The following is a 22,379-nucleotide window of genomic DNA, read 5'->3' as shown; positions in this document are numbered from 1 at the left end:
GTTATTTTTTCTAAGTTTTTTTATATATACATGGTTAGTCCAACATTTTAGGGTGCAAAGCAAAAAAAAAATGCGAGCTTAAAAAAAACAGTTTATGTAATACTATTACTTGTAGAAGAGAACCATAATAACATAAGTTTAATTTTGTTGTCACAAATGTAGAAAATTATAATTGCGCCACAACTAATACTTGTAAGGTTTTTTTGTTTAAAGTTTAAACATAAAAGTTGTCTACAGTTCGATGGAGCTGAATCTAATTGTATAAATATGTAATTATTCTCTTAATTCACTACTCAAATTAATATAATTGGCATTGTGAAATTGGATGACACTGATTTGGCCCTGACCCATGCTCAGGCCCAGTATTTTGGCGATTTAACCAAACAACATGACCCAACTACTATCGACGAATCATCCTTGAACTGCTAATGTTAATAAACGACCAACGAACCATTCTTGACCTGCAAATGTCGTGCCCACACCCCCAAGACCCAAATACTATCCCCCAACGATTTCAGTTGCCTTTCAAGGTCATGGCATTTTGCAATAGTCCATTACTTTTCTTGGCTTGATGCTTTCCATCCACTTTATATCATATCTTTGGAGTTACCAATATCCCAAAAGTTGAGGTTAATGCGTAAATAGAACAACTTAAAACTTTCACCAAACAGATTATGGTCCATTGCATATTTAATGATAACGAATGGTGCAAGATGACCATTAATATATACGTTTGTGTGACAAAGAGAATATATAATGGGATGCTTGATGTTACGACTTAAGACGGATATTTCTAGAAAAGAAAAAAATTATATCACTCTTCATTTATTATTTGGTTTGCTAATTAAGTATTGCCCATATGTTCTATATATGACTATAGTAAAATAACCAATATTCTCCCACGTAAAAAGCACAATATAGTCTATAACATGATAATATAATAAGACTCGTTTTTACGATTGTATAATAAGAATATATATATAGTCGAATGTTTTTATAATACTATATATAGTCCAACGTAAAAAAGACCATATATAGTCTATAATAGTATATATAAATCTTCATAGTCATTTCACAAAAAGAAAAGAAGAAAAGACTTTTTGCAATCGTATCTATGATTTGCAATTTATTTATTTATTTTATATTATAGATGTGAACAGAAAATAAAGTAAGAACAAATTGTTACAAACAGCTTCTAATATAATTTGACTTATTTGCAGTATCTTACAAACTTGGATCTTGAATTTGTTTGGTAAGTAAAATAAAAGACATTTCGACGAATCAAAAGGTGGATTTGTCTCTTAATATTATTGGTCAGTAAAATAAAGGTCAGCCGGGAAAATATATCCATTCAGTTCCTTTGCTTTGTCAAAAGAACTGAGTCTAAACTCTGAAGGGACATTATATAAAAGTGGCATCGTTTGACCAAGATTAAGTTTATATTATAGACTTTATAGTATAATCTCCAAAAGATACTTTTTTGACATTCTGAGTCATCGCCAAATTGCAATTATCTGAGTCATGTTTAGAAAAGTGTTTTGCTAAACATACATATGACTAAAACTTGTTTAAATGTTGCCGTAAAGGAGTTGACGGTTTAGCTAAACACCAAACCCTCAAAGCTGAACAGTCGTTAATTCTTTCAAAAATAAAAATAAACAGTAATTAATTCATAAGCTTATCATGTGTATTTAAAAGAGTTTCTTAAAAAAAAGAAGATTTGTTTGAATTTCGATATAGAAATATATTTAATCCATCTTCACTTGACTAGATGGACATATGTATATATAGGAGTTTGTGGTTAATTATATTATGTTGTTAGTTGTGACAATAGTTTTATGATAATTGAGTTTTTTTCTTTTGTGTTTGTAAACTGATAGATCATGTTAAAATTCACAAACTTAGTTTTAGGAAAAAAAGAAAAAATCCTCTTAGAATTGAACAAAAACTAAAGTCCCGCTATAACTCATGCGAATTAGATATTGAAAAAAAAATCTATTTCTATGAATCTAAATTTTTCATAAATAACGGAACTATCCAAGTGCAATTTCACTCAACGGATGAAATGGAATGTTGTATTAGTCCTCCTATTAGCTACGAGTTCGAATTATTATAAGTAATCTAGGATGATGATATACATTTGTAGACCGCACCACATATTATCAAAAGCTGGTCATGACTAGAAAAACGATGGGTAAAATCTAACAACGGTGCAAATTTTCAGTTACTAAGTGAGTTACCAAATCTTCCCTGGATCACTCTTAAAAAATTGACAATAATTAAATATCACACTATTGTAGATATTGTACTATGAAAGGGAAAAAAACACCAAAATGTTCAAAGATAGCGTCGGAATCAGAACTCATGTAACATCAATTGTAAAGTTCGAACAAAATATAATATTCCAGTTTTGGCAAATCAGAATCCCATCCCTGATTGAAAAGATTAAGGCAAAAGAGACATCTCACAATTTGGGTAAAAGAAAGTGCAAACATAATCAGACATATAAACATTGATTTGATATTTACAAGATATAAAGCTATATATATATATATATATTCAGTAATTTTAATAATCTTGCGTTTGACTCCATTTGTAGAGTGCGAGTAACCATTTTTTGTTTGTTATGTTCGTAAAAGAATTAGTGAAACATAATTTGTTTTAAGAGAAATTGGATGATATGGGACATATGATAAAATGTAAAGAGACGATGACTATTTATTAGTTTGAGTTATATAGAAGAATAAGACATTACCATCAACAAAAAAGAACAAAAGATAAACAATGTGGCAGAATGGTCAAATACACTTTTTTTTTAACAAGAAGGTCAAATACACTTTTAATTCAGGGATTTATAATAATTAATTCTTAGATTTTTATATTTGGTCTCTCTCTCGATGTCCTATGTCCACACACAAATGTTGTAATGTTTATTTGCGCAAGAACGACATGAAAAATGTATTCCTAGTGTACAAGAAAACTTTAGAATAAGTTTTCCATTTTTGTTGAAGATCGAATTTTTAATTACATTAAATTGCCAATTTTGATGTAAAGGATACATGTTAGCCTGTCGTCATTGAATGCGTAGGACTTACGGGATTGGGCATAAATGGTACTTAATTACTTTGGTTAAATTATGCTTTGTCTATATTCTATGGACTTCAGATCTTAATATTTGCGAACATATTAAAATTACTGTTGTGAAGATTATTAGAATCCTAGATTACCGATACTACGACTATTTCTACCTAAGTTACAATTTAGTTCACTCTAGAGTCAAGAACTAATTAAGAACAACCACCAAAGTTGGTTTGTGCAGCAGATGGAACCTTCCTGAATGAGACAACGACGATATATTATATTATTATTAATGCATAAAATATAACTAAATCAATAAAAATAATAGAAAGGGTATAAATGGAAAGAACAGTCAACCAAAGAATCGTCAAGTCACATGAAAACGAACGTCGATTCTGACTCGGCGAAAACCCAACCTTTAATATAAATAGCTAGACGCATTATATACTGGCATCATCCATAGATCTCTCTTATTAAACAACATTGCTGACCAAGCTCTTACAAAGCAAGCCAATCTTGAACCACCAAAGTTAATGGAGAGCTCAAACAGGAGGAACAACAGCCAGTCACAAGATGACAAGCAAGCTCGTTTCCGGGGAGTACGAAGGAGGCCTTGGGGAAAATTTGCAGCAGAGATTCGAGACCCGTCAAGGAACGGTGCCCGTCTTTGGCTCGGTACGTTCGAGACAGCGGAGGAGGCGGCGAGGGCTTATGACCGAGCAGCCTTTAACCTAAGGGGTCATCTCGCTATACTCAACTTCCCTAATGAGTATTATTCACGTATGGATGACTACTCGCTTCGCCCTCCTAACGCTTCTTCTTCTTCTTCTTCGTCATCGGCTTCAACTTCTACGAATGTGAGTCGACAAAGCCAGAGAGAAGTTTTCGAGTTTGAGTACTTGGACGATAGAGTTCTTGAAGAACTTCTTGATTCAGAAGAAAGGAACAGACGGAATTAATCACGATTAGTTTGGTTTTGTTATTTTATGTGGCACTATATATTGTGGCTACTACGTGCATTATGTGCATGTAGCTCGCTTTGTAGTACTTGATTTGGTATTTTTATAACGTGCCACGACCATAAGTTGTAAGATAAGGCGTACCTTGCGTTTTCATGAAATATAAACGTTAGATGGTTTAATTAAGTGCGTACACCAGCTTCATTATTTTCCTATATTAATTGTCTGCATGTAAGTCGCGTTATAGATGATTCAATGTAAAAAAAAAAGAGTACACGATTTAACTTCATCAGTTTGTAAGACAAGATTTACATGCAGATGAACTGATATCGGTGTGCTAAACGAGATAATCTAAGATAATTATATGATATGTCTTTACTTTCACCATCTTTGGATATGAAAATCGACTTTGTAAAAACTCAAAAGCTAGAAAACATCATCGTAGATCTCTACGTAAACTTTTTATTACTTACTCTGAAAAAAACTATATTGTTTGTAAACTTTAGTTTGTGACAATATGAACGCATCCGATCGATCAGCATGATATATATCTAGAATATCAAATATTGTTTAAGAAAGAGGNACTCGGCGAAAACCCAACCTTTAATATAAATAGCTAGACGCATTATATACTGGCATCATCCATAGATCTCTCTTATTAAACAACATTGCTGACCAAGCTCTTACAAAGCAAGCCAATCTTGAACCACCAAAGTTAATGGAGAGCTCAAACAGGAGGAACAACAGCCAGTCACAAGATGACAAGCAAGCTCGTTTCCGGGGAGTACGAAGGAGGCCTTGGGGAAAATTTGCAGCAGAGATTCGAGACCCGTCAAGGAACGGTGCCCGTCTTTGGCTCGGTACGTTCGAGACAGCGGAGGAGGCGGCGAGGGCTTATGACCGAGCAGCCTTTAACCTAAGGGGTCATCTCGCTATACTCAACTTCCCTAATGAGTATTATTCACGTATGGATGACTACTCGCTTCGCCCTCCTAACGCTTCTTCTTCTTCTTCTTCGTCATCGGCTTCAACTTCTACGAATGTGAGTCGACAAAGCCAGAGAGAAGTTTTCGAGTTTGAGTACTTGGACGATAGAGTTCTTGAAGAACTTCTTGATTCAGAAGAAAGGAACAGACGGAATTAATCACGATTAGTTTGGTTTTGTTATTTTATGTGGCACTATATATTGTGGCTACTACGTGCATTATGTGCATGTAGCTCGCTTTGTAGTACTTGATTTGGTATTTTTATAACGTGCCACGACCATAAGTTGTAAGATAAGGCGTACCTTGCGTTTTCATGAAATATAAACGTTAGATGGTTTAATTAAGTGCGTACACCAGCTTCATTATTTTCCTATATTAATTGTCTGCATGTAAGTCGCGTTATAGATGATTCAATGTAAAAAAAAAAGAGTACACGATTTAACTTCATCAGTTTGTAAGACAAGATTTACATGCAGATGAACTGATATCGGTGTGCTAAACGAGATAATCTAAGATAATTATATGATATGTCTTTACTTTCACCATCTTTGGATATGAAAATCGACTTTGTAAAAACTCAAAAGCTAGAAAACATCATCGTAGATCTCTACGTAAACTTTTTATTACTTACTCTGAAAAAAACTATATTGTTTGTAAACTTTAGTTTGTGACAATATGAACGCATCCGATCGATCAGCATGATATATATCTAGAATATCAAATATTGTTTAAGAAAGAGGAAAAAAAAACAGTTCTTATTTCAACTGACGTAGTGATGATCCCTAGTTCCCTACTATAAAATTATACGAGAAAACTATAATATGAAAATCGTAATATAAAAAATAAAGTCTTTAAGATCTTTGAAATTTTATTGGAAAGAATATAAAGTGTTACTAAAATTCCTAAACCTAAGTAGACTATTCTGAAAACCCTATAAAACTCTAAGAATCATACCTAGTATTGAAAAAGACAGTTATATACTACGATTAATCAAATAAGTAGAATACATAAATATTGTAAAGAATCAGTTGCATCACTTTCCAACATAAGGAAGAAATTTGACTAAAGATTGAGAAAGGTTAATTTTCAATGATTCTTGATATAGAATTTTCTCTGTTTTTACCGACTATTATTATTATTATTATTTTTTTCTAATTGTTATATGTCTCTCTCATTGTTTTGAAAAATATTGAATACCATATTACGGAAAGGTAATATTTTCATTATAATGATAAACCAAAAGAGAGAAGTTGTGAACGACCTTAATTTAGGAATTGTCTTTAGGTTTGTAAGAAAGAAAATTCTACTGTTCTAATACTACTACTCTTGTTCCGTTCGTAGGTAAGAATTAGTTTGCCAGTTAGGTGGATGATATCGTAAGTAGGAGTCAATTATGAAGTCCATGAAAATAGAAAACCTCCATAGTTTATATGATGCTACGCTGTCTTCATTAACGAGAAATATGTATCACAGTTTACTATATAGAATTAAGTCCAACAAAACTGATAACATCATACTGTATATATAAATCTATTTTTCCAAACAAAACAACCAACCAACTTTTGAAATGTGAACTAGTAATTTGAATTTCCCGGGGAAATTGATACATAAGTACATAACAGGATACACTTGATTACAGAAAACAAAAAATATGATTAAGAATACTCTTTAGTCTTCACTACAAAAAATATAACTCAAGTAGATATGCCAGTGGTGTGTTACGTACTGTCCTTATCCGGATTCAAAACAGAATAATATATTTTTCACAAAAATTTATTGTGAGTGAGTAGTAACGGTCTAACAACTTAAGGAGAAAAAACAAATTAGTGACAATGGATCTAACGGTTTGCATCATTTCTAAGTGCCTTGGTTATAATTCTCTCCATAATCTAAAAGCTCCTCCAATATACTATCGTCTAAATACTCAAACTCAATCACTTCCTTCCCGTTACCACCGCCTCCTCCTTTATATTCCGACGACGAAGAAGCCACCACATTCCCATGGCCTCCACTTGGACTGTTCCCCATCATTGGGTACTCATGAGGGAAATTGAGAACAGCCCTTTGGCCTCTCATGGCAAAAGCGGCTCTATCGTAGGCCCGAGCCGCATCCTTAGCTGTGTTAAACGTTCCGAGCCAGACACGAGCACCATGTCTAGCCGAGTCGCGTATCTCAGCCGCATATTTCCCCCACGGACGCTTCCTTACCCCTCTGTATTTCACCTCGTTCGTGTTAGACGACTCTCTACGTTCCATATATGAAAAGCCTTTATGTTTTTGCATGTACATGAGTTGATGATAGTAGTGATAATTTATACGTGGAAGTAATGTGATTCTATTAGAGAATCTAGTGGACGTTATTTTAACGCACGTGTGTGTTGAAAAGCCTCCTTTAAATTCAATAAATAGAAGTTGAAATAATGGGAGTAAATTGCAATTACATTATATTAGTGCCATCGTAAGAGTATGAGAAATTATCGGGCAGACAAACAATTGTGGCTGCTCAGTGTACATAATAATTTAGGAAGAAGTAAGGGGCTAAAATGTAAAAATTAAAAGGTAGGGACCGTGAGTGAAGTCCAATGAATCTGGATGGTCAAGGAGACGGCTAAGTTGAAAGAAAGTAGTTTTATGACAACGGACCAAAGAAGCTCTCAGCCTCTCAATTAATTGTCTCACGTGTCAACTTTGACCGCACGTGTATTAGATTCTCAAGCCTTTTAAATTTCATTTTGACTATCATTACCAAACACATAGAGATGTGTGTGAATCTTGGTGCCTTATAAATGGCATGTAAAAATATGACACATTTGTGACTTCTATTAGAGAAAATATAAATTAAACATGCTTACTACTTTTATTTGGTTAGTTATACAGTATAATCACTATGTATTCAATTCATTGACCAGAAGATGAAAAGTAAAATATGGTAAAATCTTAGTGTCTTAAGATGTATGATCGAGTATGATTTTTTTTTTGTATATAGAAATAATTTAACAAAATTTACATTTTATTCGAAAAGAAAATATTCTAAAATCTCACATGAAATATTTTTTTCATAAATTGATCTTACGACCGTGAGACATTTGAGCTGGTTGAATAGCTCTTTTACAAACGATCGTTGAGCATAATCTACTATTTGCATGTCACTATCAAGTAATCGAGTTTCTCTATGTTATATAGCGTGTGAACAAGATATGTTAGTTTTATACACAACTAGACAGGACCCGCCCCATGTGCGGCTTGTTTTATAAATTAAACTAAATTTAACAAAAATATATTAAAATTTGTTGTATGTTATTTATAAATTTTATTTTTATTAAATTACACTGATTTATATCCATTTACAAATCTTTTATGTATGTTACTATTAAAAGAGTATTTTTTACACCTAAATATATTTTATGTTATAAATATATTATTTATCACCACCTAGAAAATGTCTATATAAAAATATTAAGCCAACTATTTTACTTTCACTTCTGCATTGTTTTTTAATTACTAAAATTGTTGACTCAAAAAACATTTTGAATAAAAAATATATTACATAATATACTAATCAATGATGTATCATCATAATAATGTATGACCACCATAGAGAAAATCTCGGCTCTGCCCTCATTCCTTATGGAGAAATCCTTGCGTCCAACCTCCCATCATGGAGAGAACTTTGGCTACGCCTTCCTCCCTTGGAGAGATAATCTTGCTTTCAACCTCCTCCACCTTCCTCTCTTGGGGAGATAACCTTGTGTCCAAATTTCTCCACCATAGAGAGAACCTCGGCTTTGCCCTCCTTTTATGTGGAGAGAACATGTTCACGTCTTTTTGCTATCTCAAAATGGTTTGCTCCGACAACCAATGAAAGTAAAAACCCTTTTTCTAACGTCACGAAATCTTTTGATAGAATTAATGTTAAATTTTCCAATGTATTTGTGATAGTAACTATGTCAAAGTGAAAGTAAAATAGTTAGCTTAATGTGTTTATATATTATATAATATACTAATCAATGTATGACTGCCATGGAAAAAACCTCGGCTCCGCCTTCATCCCTCTTATGGAGAGAACCTTGCGTCCAACCTCCTCCACCATTGAAAGAACTTTCCTCCCTTGGGGAGATAACCTTGCGTCCAACCTCCTCCATCTTTCTCCCTTGGGTAGATAACCTTGTGTCTAACCTTCTCCACCATAGAGAGAACCTCGGCTCTGCCCTCCTCCTATGTGGAGAGAAAATGATCACGTCTTTTTTCTATCTCAAAATGGCTTGCACCAACAACCAATGAAAGTAAAAACCTTTTTCTAACGTCACAAAATTTTTTGATAGTAACTACTGTTAACTTTCCCAATGTATTCGTGGAAGTGTCTTTGACACACCATGATGTAGCCTCTGTTTCTGTAATGCCTCAACCGCCACCTTGCTTAGTTAGCCCATGTCCACTCTCAGTACATGGGCACACCTTCTTAAGTGGACCCTACATCTATTCCCGGCTTGTAGATCCACCCATATTCGATGGCCGGTTTGTTACGTTTGGGAAGCTTTAAAAACTTGTTTACCGATCCTACAAATCAACAAATGATCTTTTCCTGTGTTTTGTCCTCACTCACACAGTTCCAACAATCACTTCTAGGAAGGTCACCCATCATGAAGTTCTCTCAGGACCCTTGACCAAAAAAATAATAGCATTTTGGTGACGTATGTGGCCAAATCAATTTTTCTAAACCTTTCCGCAAACCAGGGTGTCAGAGTCTTTGAGCTCCTACGAATCTATCAACAACGATTTATGTTTTTCCAATCTATCTATCTATGTTTGTTGTACGCTTGTGTTTGATTAGCCTATTTTATCCATTCATTAGGTTGATGAGCTTTTACTCGTTATCTCTTTTTAGGATTGAATGAATAATGGTAACAATTATGTTTGCAAAAAAAAGAAAGGTTTATGACCAACCAATCAATGTTGAGAAATTATATGAAAATTAATTTGACATAATTAAAGAAAAAATAGAAAATTATAAGCATGATAATATATGAATCCCAAATAATTCAAAGATAAAAATATAAATTAAATAAAATAATCTAAAAATACTACAATAAATTTTATAATACAGTATTAGGAAAAGAAGACGCATATACTAATCTTTTTTTTTGGTCAACATATAAATCTCACCTATTCCCAACTGAAAAAGGAGAAAGTAGGAGAAAATTTTGGTTAAAAAAAATAAGAAAAATTTACCTTCCCATTAAAAAAAATTTCCCAATTAAACAAAGTTGAAAGTAGAGTTTTTGAATAAATTATTTAAATATGAGACGATCTATGTTTATATAGAAGTGACCATTTACAAAATTTAGAATTAATATTTAACTGTATATATTCCTTAAACCCTTTTTCTATATTTTTTTGTAGAATTAATAACTTAAAATTAAAAATAAGTAAATAATATTATAATTTTGAATTTTATGAAATATATATATAAAATCCCCTTAAAATTATTTAAAAGAACTTTGTATTTTTTAATAAATTCTGTAATTTTTGATAATTATCTTTTTACATTATTAATATTTTTAAAACAAAATATTTTATTTTTGTTGTAATCAAATTCTTCCTATTAAATATTCACTTTTATACATGTCAAAATCTAAGATTGATAATTTGACACATGTCAAAATCTTGTTAATGGCTAACTTTGAAAACCCAACTTTATATAATAAGATTACTGGAATTTATATAAATAAACAAATATTATTTGCGGTTATAAAGTTAAATTTTCTTTATTTTATAAAAGGTGTTATTTTAGAGTTTTAATGTTGTTTTAAAAAGAGTGTTATACTACAATTTCAATGTAACTTTTACACTAAATTTTTTAATTTTAAACCATTAATCATTTATTAAATAGAGGTGCATATTTATATAATTATATATAGTACAAATGTACAATGTTTTCTTAATTTGTGTAACATGTGTCAAAATGATATTTTTTTGCAAAATGGTGAAGTATTAAATAGTTAATATGATTGGTGTTGTGATTCGAAGTTTGTGTGTTTGTGAGACAATTTGATGTTTTTTTTTTTGGTAATAGACAATTTGATTTTCTTAGTGTGGATGTAATGCTGTTTGAAGGTAATTTTCTTAAAATATATATACTAAATACAAAAACTTTTTTGAGAATATGTAGTAGATACCATAAAAACAGAACATAATTAAGATAAAGTACCAATGCAACATAATATTTCTTTCTACAATTCTGTCAAATCTTAAGCAACGCAACTTGCAATATAATGATGAACATATTTTCCTAAAATAACTTGTTTTAAATGAAAAAGATTGTAGTTGTTCCCGTGGTTGCTGCCCTACCACTCGATTGTTAACCATCTTCCTCGACTTCGGTATACACTTTAACCCATTTATTAAAATCCCAGAGTGTTTACTAAAATTACATGATATTGTAAGAGATGTATGAGATTACAAACCTTTTATTAAAATTTCATGTCGTTCACTAAAATTATATATTACTGTATGAGATTACGATTCAATCATTGCCTACTCAATTATATGTTATTGTATGAGATTACGACCCATTTAGTAAAATTCCATGTCGTTCAATAAAATTACATGTTATTGTATGAGATTACGACTCCCTCATTGCCTACTCAATTACTCATAGATTTGTTCCCTACCTAAACAAGCCTGTTGTCGGCTATACAGATTTCCTGCCTATGTGTTCAGGGCAATCATGTAAAGTTTCCCCTAAGAAAAGTTTGGTAACTGACAATGTGGTAGTTTCTTAATTGTTACCCAAAATCGTGGTATCCACTAATATTGCCCAACTTTTTTTTGGGTAGGATGCTTGTTTTTTTCACAAAATAAAAACATAAATCTAAATGATAAATCATATTTTAGTAAGTTGGCAAAACAAAGAAACAAAACGGAAAAAAAATATGTAAAAATTCCAATTAAAGGATCAAGCCCCTTTATTCGAGATTGTTACGACCCAAAAGTAGGCCCAACGAATTGTTTCCCAGAAATACAATTGTGTGTTTTCTTTCTTCCTTTTTCAATTGTAATTCCGATTTTCAACTATAAGAAACTTAAAAAATATATTTTTATTGTGGACTGAGACCATATTTTTATACCTACCAGATTGTGCTAGCCGGATTATGAATCAATCAAAACCATGAAAATGCATTGAAAACATTAATTCAACAAGTTGCGGAAGAAAAAAATGTTTATTTGATACTGAAATTATAGTATCATGATAGAAGGATTATGCAAGAAAACATGGTGAAATCCTACTGCAAATTTCGAAAAAATAGGAAGGAAACACCTATTTCCTACCAATTTCCTATAAAAAAAATTGGAGGTAATAATCAGAAAGAAATCAATTTTGGTAGGAATTTCGTAGGAAATTCCCTACTAATTTCCTACAAAAACAATTTCGTACGAAAATAGAAAAACAAATTTTAACCATTTTCCTACCAAAATGTTGGTAGGAAAAGCATTATTACTATTTTCCTACCAAATATATTTTTACAAATTTCCTACCATATTTTTTCCTTCCATATTTCTACCAAAATATTATTGTGAGATACCTATGAGTTTCCTACCAATTTAATAAATAATATACAATTTTTTTTTAATAATAATATTAATTCTGAAATTGAATAAAATAAAATAAAATAGTCATTAATGATTAATCTGAATAAATTATTGTACAAATCAAATAAATTATGAATTACAAATTATAACACAAATAAATTAAAAATCTAATTATTTTCTCGAGAGATCCACCTCTCCCTTTTCCACGCGCCACCAGGTTCAGGCTGAGATTTTTGTTCAATCTCTCCACCTTCCATGAGGCTCCACCGTTCTCTCTCGTGCACGTATCCATACACTTTGTCACTTCCCTTTTATAAAGCCGGACCCTTTTTGGCTCCAAGCTTGAGTCTTGTTCCTGCTGCAACAGCATATACATGACAAAGCTCGAGTATGTAAGTGCATAGAAGCCACCAAAACTCTGCAGAAAAATAAAAGAAAACAACAAATCAAATGACAAGGAACTGAAGTATAGAGTGACAAATAATAGATAATTAATACAGAGACAAAAACAGAATTACCTATGAGTGATTCCATAGCTGCAGGCTCGCCATATGTTAGGTAAGGCAAGATTCTAGCGACCATCTTAGTGTTCCTTTGCTGTTTGTTCGACTTAAGGATGGCTTAGCCTTTCTTTGTATTTCAGTGGGTTTAGAATAGCTTACATGTTTTTTCTTGGTTTCTCTTAAAGCTGTGGCTTGAACCAGTCCGAGAATTTTCTTCCCCTACGTAAACCGGTGACCGAAAATGCAGACTTTGAGATACATATACTGCTCTAGGCTGCAACAAAAGAGTTAGTTGAAAATACTCTTGTTTCTCTGAAAACATCTCCCACTTTAAGTAGTGTCTTTGAAGTAACTGATGAGAAACAACAACTCGAAACAAGATGTGTAGAAAGAAACGTTTTCCTCATCATTGTTTCACCTGAAGCAAGAAAGGGGACGAATCAAACTTAATATCTGTCTTAAAAAAAAAAACCAAAAACCTTGAGTTATTTACTGGCAATTATTCTCATTGAGTCATTTTGTCGAACAACTTATAGACACACCGTTGAAAGTCAAAAAGATTCAAACTTTTTATTCCCCAACTGCTAACAATATATGATCAGATGCTTATCTTATAATCAAAATTCTTAGAAACAATGAAGAAAAGAGAAATTAACCTCGTCAAGTAAGAGAAATATTGATTAAGGAATAAAATATTTTTAAAATCAAAAACATTACTTAGATGGAAACTTGGTTTTGGGTTAATCTTTCAAGGTGAAACATAAAATATGCAATTAACAAAAGAAAAAGAAATATTGGATTACTAAAATAACTAAAATTTTATTTACCTGAAACAATTTATAGTTTAAAATATGTAAACATCATTAGTTTTGGGTTAGAGTTTTAGTGTTTTAGGGTTAAGAAAATCACTTTATTTAAAACTTTAATAGTTAAGTTTGAAAAAGTATCTTGATTTTCTAAAACAAATTTATAAGTAAATAGTAGAGATTTAAATTTATAAGTAAATAGTTTAAATTTTTTTATTTTGTAAATATACAGTAAATATATATATGTAAATGATTTTAAATTTATAAGGAAAAGTTTAAAGATAAAACCTACTACTAACTTAGGAAAAATTGGTAGAAAACATTCCTTCACTTGGTAGGAATTTGGAAGGAAATTTATTTCGTAAGAAACTAGTAGGAGAATGTTCGTACGAATTCTCTACGGGAATTCTTCGGTATAGTTTGTGTAAGAAATTGGAAGGAAGTTTTCCTACCAAATTCCTACCGCTTCGTTTCCTATTTAATTCTTTCTATTTTCCTACGAATTTTCCTACGACTTAATGTTTTGAAGGAATTTCGTAGAAAATTTCTTATAATTTTTTCACAACTATATTTCGTAGGAAATTTCCTACTAATTTTCTATAACAAATGTTTTATGTAGAATAATCAGAAGTTTTTAGTAGAAAATTTTACCTATCAAAATTTTTATAAAAAAATTTGGTAGGATTTCACCGTGTTTTCTTGTAGTGAAATGACATTACGAAGATAGATTTGACAATATAAATCCAATTAAAGTTCAAGAAACGGAGGATAAACTTGAAAAACTGAAAATATATATATATATATATATAACACTTCCACGTATATATGTACATCAACATTTTATCAACATCAACATTAGAAGTACGTCTGTCAACACAAATTTAGAACCACAAAGAAACTAAATGAAAATATCGAGGAGAGATATGTGAAATTCGAAGATGCGGCGTTTGAAAACGCCAACAAACGTTTTTGTTATTCCAAATTTCCAAGTGTCAAAAACTTAAAACAAAAAACATGAATGAATGATTTTTGATTCTTTCACTGTAATGATCATATCATCGCACTGCTTCATGACTTGTCTCCTTTTCTTCGATTGGCCATTTTCTCCACTTTTGTGTTTTCTTTTGTTCTTTGCTTTTTATCAAAGTTAGATTTTTTTTTCTTCCTGTCAAGTGCCAAACTCTTTTTAAGCCTTAGACTTTTTTGACCAAACAAGTGACATTTAGTTTGGCCTTCTATTGAGAGAGTATGTGGATACTGCTCACTCTAGAATAGAGACAAAACTAAATAGTATGCTTCTTTCATCTATGGGTCGTATTTCAATTTTCTGGGGTATAATCATACACAAGTAATTTTTTTTTTAATAGAATTGATGTCATAAATATTTTAAAATTATTTTGTAATTTATATAGATGATTAAACTTGTTTCTAAACCGGCTAAAATAGTGTTTTAAACTAACAAAAAATATGTAATTGTTTTCAGCACATACGAAAAAGATTAGAATTAATTTGTAAAATATTTTAAGAGGTAAGGCAAATGTCTTTGTTTTTTTTTTTTGTCGTAGTCATGTAATTAACTTTTCTTTACTTGATATGAATTATGTCAATATAATCCATAAAAGAGCACTACGATATCTTTTTTTTTTGGTAGAATAGAGGGAGTAGACTCCCTTAATTTATTAAAGAAAAATAGAACTTAAATACAAACGGACCGTGGCGTAACAAAATCACTATTGTCTTGCGAAACCAAAACCGCAACACAAGGCGGAGCAACTACAAACAAATGAAAACCAAACTGTAAAGAAAAAGCATAGGAGGCTAAACCATCAGCAAGACGGTTAGCTTCTCTATGCACGTGAGTAACCCGAACCACCCAGTCCCTTGATATGAAGCCATGGCACAGCCGTACTAGGAATGACAGCGGATGAGTTGCACTTATTCCTGTCTTTAAAAACCCGACCACTATCTCACTATCCACCTCCAACTCCAAACGCTCAACTCGATTATCCCATGCCACACACAGACCATAGTAGACATCCCATAGTTCTGCCATCGGAGCTGAGCAAATACCAATGTTGAGGGAGAAACCCGCCTTCCAAACCCCTGTTTCATCCCGCAACACACCACCTGCAGTTGCTAAACCCGGGTTCCCTCTTGAAGCACCATCAATATTCATTTTCCACCATCCCCTCGGTGGACAAGACCAACCTATTAACCTCTCCTCCCTAGCCGGCACTGATCCTAACAACCGCCTAGCCAAGTCTTTCAGGAACTTGACCCTATCCCTGCATTTACCCTGCACCCCAAACACATTCCCACATCGCCACTTCCACCCCCACCAAGCCGCAATACTAAACAAAGTAGACCACGTCATTGCCCTTGACCCTATCTCCGCATTCAAGTTCGCAAACAACCATTCAAGTAAAGACGCAGAGAAAAACCAAGACAGTTTCGGACGTGGTACCAGCCGTCTCCAAACTCCACTCATCGCCGGACAATCCCGCAATATATGAAGTATAGTTTCCTCTCCACTTTTACAAACTTCACACAACGAGGAGACACATAAATGTCGACGAAACCTCTCAGAATTCGACATTAGAGCCTGATGTCCAACCAACCACAGAAAAGTCTTCACTCGCTCCGGAGCCACCACTCCCCAAACGCGAGACCAAAAACGATCACGAGCTCTGAGTGAGCATAGCATATGACGACTTTACTGTAAATTGTCCAGTCGCCGTCCCTGGCCATGAAAGTCTATCTCGAGCTCCAGAAAATGTATCCAAAACCACAGCCCCAAGTCTCAACCTAACATCCTCCGAAACCCATGGTGTTATCCTGTCCATCCTCCAACCCATCCCATCTTCCCATAGGTCACTTGTCAACTCATTCAGTCTGCTCTCCATGACCCCATTCTGTGTTCTATTGATGATAGGCTCTTCCAACAGCCACTTATCCTTCCAGAAGCGGATTTGTCATCCATCCCCTACAACCCAACCATGACCTGGTAAAATCACTTCTCTGATACCAGTTGCTATACTTCTCCAAGTAGAAGACCAAACCCCTTTTGGTCTCAACCAGTCCACCACCCGAAGGTCCCCCACACGGTATTTGCATCGAAGCACATGCGCCCAAAGACAGTCCTGATCACCCAGTAACTTCCACCCCACTTTAGCGAGCAGCGCTTTATTCATATCCTGAAGCCGCTTAATGCCCAGTCCTCCTTCACCCTTAGGAGCACAAACCCTGTCCCAGGCGACAAGATGTTGTTTTCGTTTCCCCGGTGTACTACCCCAAAGAAAGGAACGTGACACCTTCTCCAACTCATCTAATAACGATTTTGGTAGAGCGATAACACTCATGGTATGAAGCGGAATTGCACCCAAAACAGCTCTCGTCAAGGTAAGTCGACCCGCAAAACTCAGACATCTTTCCTTCCACCCTGCTAACTTCGAGGATACTCGCTCCAGAACTTCCCCAAACATATTCTTACTCAACCTCTTCTGTAGAACCGACATCCCGAGATACTTACCCAGGTCCGTCGTTATTTGAATACCACTGTCCACTGATATCAATCGCTGCATATCCCGTGATACATTCTGAGAGAAATATATCTTGGACTTCTCAAGGCTCACCTTCTGTCCTAAAGCAAGACAAAACTTCTCCAGAATCCCCCGAATAACTCTTATCTGCGCTACCGAAGCTTCAGCGAAAAGAATGAGGTCATCAGCAAAGCAGATGTGTGAAAGAAAAGGTCCACCTTGTGATAACCTAATCGGTTTCCATTGTTTCTCCACTATCGCTTTATCAATCATCTGACATAGGCGCTCCAAACACATGACAAATAAGTAAGGGGACAAGGGGTCTCCTTGACGCAGCCCTCTAGAAGGTTGAAAAGACTCTGTGGTTTCTCCATTCCACAGTATGTTCATTGACGGGTTCGTGACACACTGCAAGATCCACTTAATCCATAAGTGCGAGAAACCTGCTGCAAGCAAAGTATCCTCCAAAAAGTCCCACCTTATGCGATCATAAGCCTTCTCCAAATCCAACTTTAATAGCATCCAACCCTTCCGACCCTTCTTCTTTTTCATCGAATGAACTGCTTCCTGAACAATAACAATGCTATCCAGACTTAGACGTCCTGGTATAAAGCTGGATTGGGAGGGACCAATCAACTTGGAGATCACCAGCTTCAACCGTGTCACCATTACCTTCGTTATAATCTTGAATATAACATTACACAAGCTGATGGGTCGAAACTGTGTAAGGTTCTCCGGCTTGGCCACCTTGGGAATCAAACAAACTAAAGCATCATTCAGGCCCGATGGAAGCTCTCCCGTCTCAAAGAATTGTAACACAAACTTAATGACTGATTCACCAACAACGTCCCAGCACTTCTGATAAAAGATGGGTTGATATCCATCTGGACCCGGAGCTTTATAGGCCCCCATACTACTGATAGCATTCTTCACCTCTTCTGCCAGCATAGGTTTACTAAGACTGAGCTTCGCATCCCAGGTGAAAGCTTGAAAACCTCCTCGTGGTAATCCATCAACAACCAAGTCCACATCCGCTAAAGAGTACAACCTCTTGTAGTATGCCACTGCCATGTTTTCAAGCTCCCGTGGATCAGTCAACCATACTCCAGCATCATTTTTCAGAGCCTCGACCCTATTCCTGCGCCGACGGATGATGGTAGAGGTATGAAATAAACTAGTGTTCCGATCCCCCAAGGTGAACCACTTCTCTCTTGACTTCTGAAACTAGATTACCTCCCCTTGGTCTAACACCAACTCGAGATCCCGGATCAACTCCTCCTCCTTTTTTAACAACACATCAGACTGCGTGACATCTAAGATGTCCTGAACTACTTGAACCTCCTTTAAAAGTTTTTCCTTCCTTCGATTCACATCACCAAATACTTCTCTGTTCCATTTCTTTAGAACTAGACGTAAAGCAGTAAGAGCTTCTGTTGTCGTGATATTCCTGCGCCAAGACATCGCCAACGGTTCCTTAAAACTCTCATGGCTCAACCAGGCTGCTTCGAAACGGAATGGTCTCCGTGTCAGATCCCTCACAACTGCAGGACTTAGTTGGACATAAAGAGGAGCATGATCCGAAGCCATAAACGGCAAGTGAGAGACAATCGCATCCTGCCACTTTAGACGTGCTTGAGGATTACACAAGATCCTATCAAGTCGTTTTGCCACAAAGTTCTGTACTACCTTCCCTCTTCTCCATGTGAACTTATTGCCTCTAAACCCCATATCGACAAGAGATTCAGTGTTTATCCATTCTCCAAACAATAAGGAGTCCGCTGACAATTGTCCATTACCACCCGACCGCTCATCCAGACGAACTATAGTATTGAAGTCCCCTCCTACTATAACAGGCCCGTTAATCCTGACTAAAGCATCACTAAGTTTGCTCCATAGTCCACTCCTTTTAGTGACTGTAGGTGCTGAATACACTGCAATAACAATCAACACATCCTCTCCATTCACCACACGAGCAAGGATGAATTGTGTATCCGAGGCAACAATATCCACTGTCCCAACTTCGCTTCTCCATAGTAACCACAGTCCCCCACTCTGACCAGATGCATCCACTTTAAAACAATGATCGAAACCCAAACCTCTACAAATACGACTAGCAGTATCCCCACCAGCATGAGTCTCAAAAACTGCTAACATGTCCGTAGTATGCTTCTTCAACATATATCTTATGGATCAGCGAAAATTGGGTTTATTCGCCTCCCGACAATTCCAAAACAAACAATTCATTGTGAATTTATAAGGCGTAAAAAGAATCACTGGGGAAATTCGCTAGGCCATAGGGACCACCAGTCTGCCCTCGCTCGAACTATCCCTCTGATCCACAGACCGCGACTCATCGTCACCACCAATCGAGATGTTTCTTGAGGACCGTAATCCATTCGTCTCCCCTCCCCCTGGCTCACTCTCCGTAACATTCCCACCAGATGAGAAAGCTCCGCCAGCTCTACCGACATTCTCCAATTCGACACGAAGACGTTTACCAGTCGTGGGTAACGACGCCTCTTCAGTTCGAGAACCAAAAATCAATCCTCGCCCAGGCCTATTGGACCTACCCGAGTTGTTTTTTGGCCCATTAGCAACCCCCTGCACGTTCTGGGCTTTCTTCTCCGCAGGCCCACGATGACTAAACCCATTTCCTTTTCCACCTTCCATATGCACACGGACATCCTTTCCGTATTTATCACGCTGGCCACCTTGCACACGTGAAGGCAAAATTTCATTTTCCTTATTTGAGTTAATCTGGATCTTCTCACGCACAGAATCAGCCAGGATCTCGGTATCCATCAATCCGCCAAATTTATTGGAAACAAGAATATTCTCCGCATTATTTGGCAAGATCTCCCGAAGATTACGGCCAGTTTCCTTCAAACTACCCGCCGTAAAAACAACCGTCCCCGGCGGAGACTTTGCTCGCCGACCTCCCTTCCGAACCTTTGTAAAACCATCCACCGCCTGATTTTCCGTTCCACTCATAGTGACCTCTGTAGAGACGGACTGAACTGCTACCTCATTCTCGATCACTCGTCGGGGACATGAGTGGACGAGATGCCCATATACACCACAACCTGGGCAAATGTTACTCAGTCCCTCATACGACACAAAATACCTTTCTCCATTCACCATCACTGATCCCTTTAGTGGTCTCCGAAGATCCACCTCCACACAGACTCGTGCAAACTGTGCTCGGTCACAACTCAGCGTAGTTGGATCCACCCGAATGGGGTGACCCAACCCCCGAGCGATCCCCATCAAAATACGGTCATGGTAAAAAGTAACAGGAATATCAGACAGCCGGATCCAAACAGGCGTCGTCGTGATATCATCCCTCACCAGATCAAACTCCGGAGCCCATGCTTGTGCCAGAAGGTAACTACCAAAAGCTTTCCATGGTCCTCCAGTCAACGCCGCTAAATACTCCTCCTCTTTCTTAAAGCGTACCATGAAAACTGTCTCGGTAGATCAAACACATGCATCTCTCCCTGCGGCTTCCACATCTCACGTAACTTCCTGTTTAAAACCGAGATTGAAACATGACGTCCAAGCACCTTTACAATCATGCATTGCTTCCATAATCCTTCCATTACATCCATTACTTCTTTTGCAATGGTGATAACGGGTTCTCCATCCTCTCCATCCGGAAAGGCCAGATTTACTCGTGCATCCACAAACGCCCCGTCCAACACTGACTCCGGCACCAACCGACCTCCTCTAAAACCACCCTTCACCTTATTCACCCATGAGCCCCCAGCATCCGGCGGATCTCCCAACGGAGGATCCTTCCCCCCGAGATCCACCATAGTTGTGTCCTGCGCCGCCGCCGTACTCATAATCGCCATTTTATCTATCCCTTCTTTTATTGTAAAAAAAAAAACTAATTTTCTTTTCAATCGAGAACTACGATATCTAATGGAGGCCATAAAAATTGAAGTGATTTATGATTTTAATTTTATTTTTTAAAGATGTGATCATGTGGGTTAATTCCATCCTCAAAACTTCAAATTGGACAGATTCCAAAATGGCTAGCATCCAACAAAATCTAACGTAAGGCAAATATGATGCAACATACACACAGATAGAATCGAATGTCATCATACATAATCTAATTTATCACACAATATCAACAATTCGCTTTGGTTGCGTTAAACTTACAAACTCTAAGTGCGTGGTTGGCTCCTATAGAATGTTGACTAATGTCTCTTAAGACTCTAACCTACCCATCCCAAAATTTTGGGGACATGCATGAATGATGATACTTGTGAACCACACGATAAGTACTAAACGATCTATAAGACTATAATAACACAGTAAATATTGAGATTAGATGCTCAATGATGATATTGTTAAGTGGATTTAGGTTGCGACCGCCGACCGCAATGAAACGATAATGCAACTGACACTCTCTCGTACCTTTTAAACATACAATAACTCTCAACATGCAAAACTTCCATAAAGGCATAAACTACATTATCTTAATAAAAAAAAAACTCAGTCCAATACAAAAAACGAACCGTAGTAATGCCGCCGCGCCTTTTCAATAAAAGCGGTCCAACACTGAACGATTCTCTTTTACTCTTGACCCCAACCAAATTTGCTTAATGCGTGGCTTTCTTAAATCCCTCAAATATATATTTTACTTTTTTTTTTATAAAAAGTTTAAAATAATTAAACAGATTCCGATTTTGTTGTCTTCTCGTTCAACCAAAGTGTTTATTTTTTACTAAATTCGATATGTTTTTTTCCTCCCCCGAGAATAAGATTCAGATTTTTTTGTTAAAAAATTCCCTTAAATTTTTATTCTTTACCACTATTTATTCCAATAACCAAAATTCTAAATTATATATAACACAACAACAGTTTTGTGTTTTTGTGTTCTGAATAAAAAGATTTTTTTTTTTTTTTT

At 35.4% G+C, this 22,379-nt stretch overlaps 3 protein-coding genes across 3 annotated transcripts; 2 read left to right on the top strand and 1 right to left on the bottom strand.

Annotated features, from left to right (window-relative positions):
* On the top strand, nucleotides 3,550-4,223 carry LOC104766231 (ethylene-responsive transcription factor ERF098-like). Its single transcript, XM_010490070.1, has one exon. The coding sequence runs from the start codon at nucleotides 3,612-3,614 to the stop codon at nucleotides 4,035-4,037; it is 426 nt and encodes a 141-aa protein (XP_010488372.1). The 5' UTR covers nucleotides 3,550-3,611; the 3' UTR covers nucleotides 4,038-4,223.
* Nucleotides 4,694-5,367, top strand: LOC104766230 (ethylene-responsive transcription factor ERF098-like). The gene has a single exon (XM_010490069.1). The coding sequence runs from the start codon at nucleotides 4,756-4,758 to the stop codon at nucleotides 5,179-5,181; it is 426 nt and encodes a 141-aa protein (XP_010488371.1). The 5' UTR covers nucleotides 4,694-4,755; the 3' UTR covers nucleotides 5,182-5,367.
* On the bottom strand, nucleotides 6,881-7,282 carry LOC104766229 (ethylene-responsive transcription factor ERF095-like). The gene has a single exon (XM_010490067.2). The coding sequence runs from the start codon at nucleotides 7,277-7,279 to the stop codon at nucleotides 6,881-6,883; it is 399 nt and encodes a 132-aa protein (XP_010488369.1). The 5' UTR covers nucleotides 7,280-7,282.

The sequence above is a fragment of the Camelina sativa genome, chromosome 19, assembly GCF_000633955.1.
Source record: "Camelina sativa cultivar DH55 chromosome 19, Cs, whole genome shotgun sequence".
Classification (NCBI taxonomy): Eukaryota; Viridiplantae; Streptophyta; class Magnoliopsida; order Brassicales; family Brassicaceae; genus Camelina; species Camelina sativa.
This window is presented reverse-complemented; position numbering and strand designations above follow the sequence as displayed.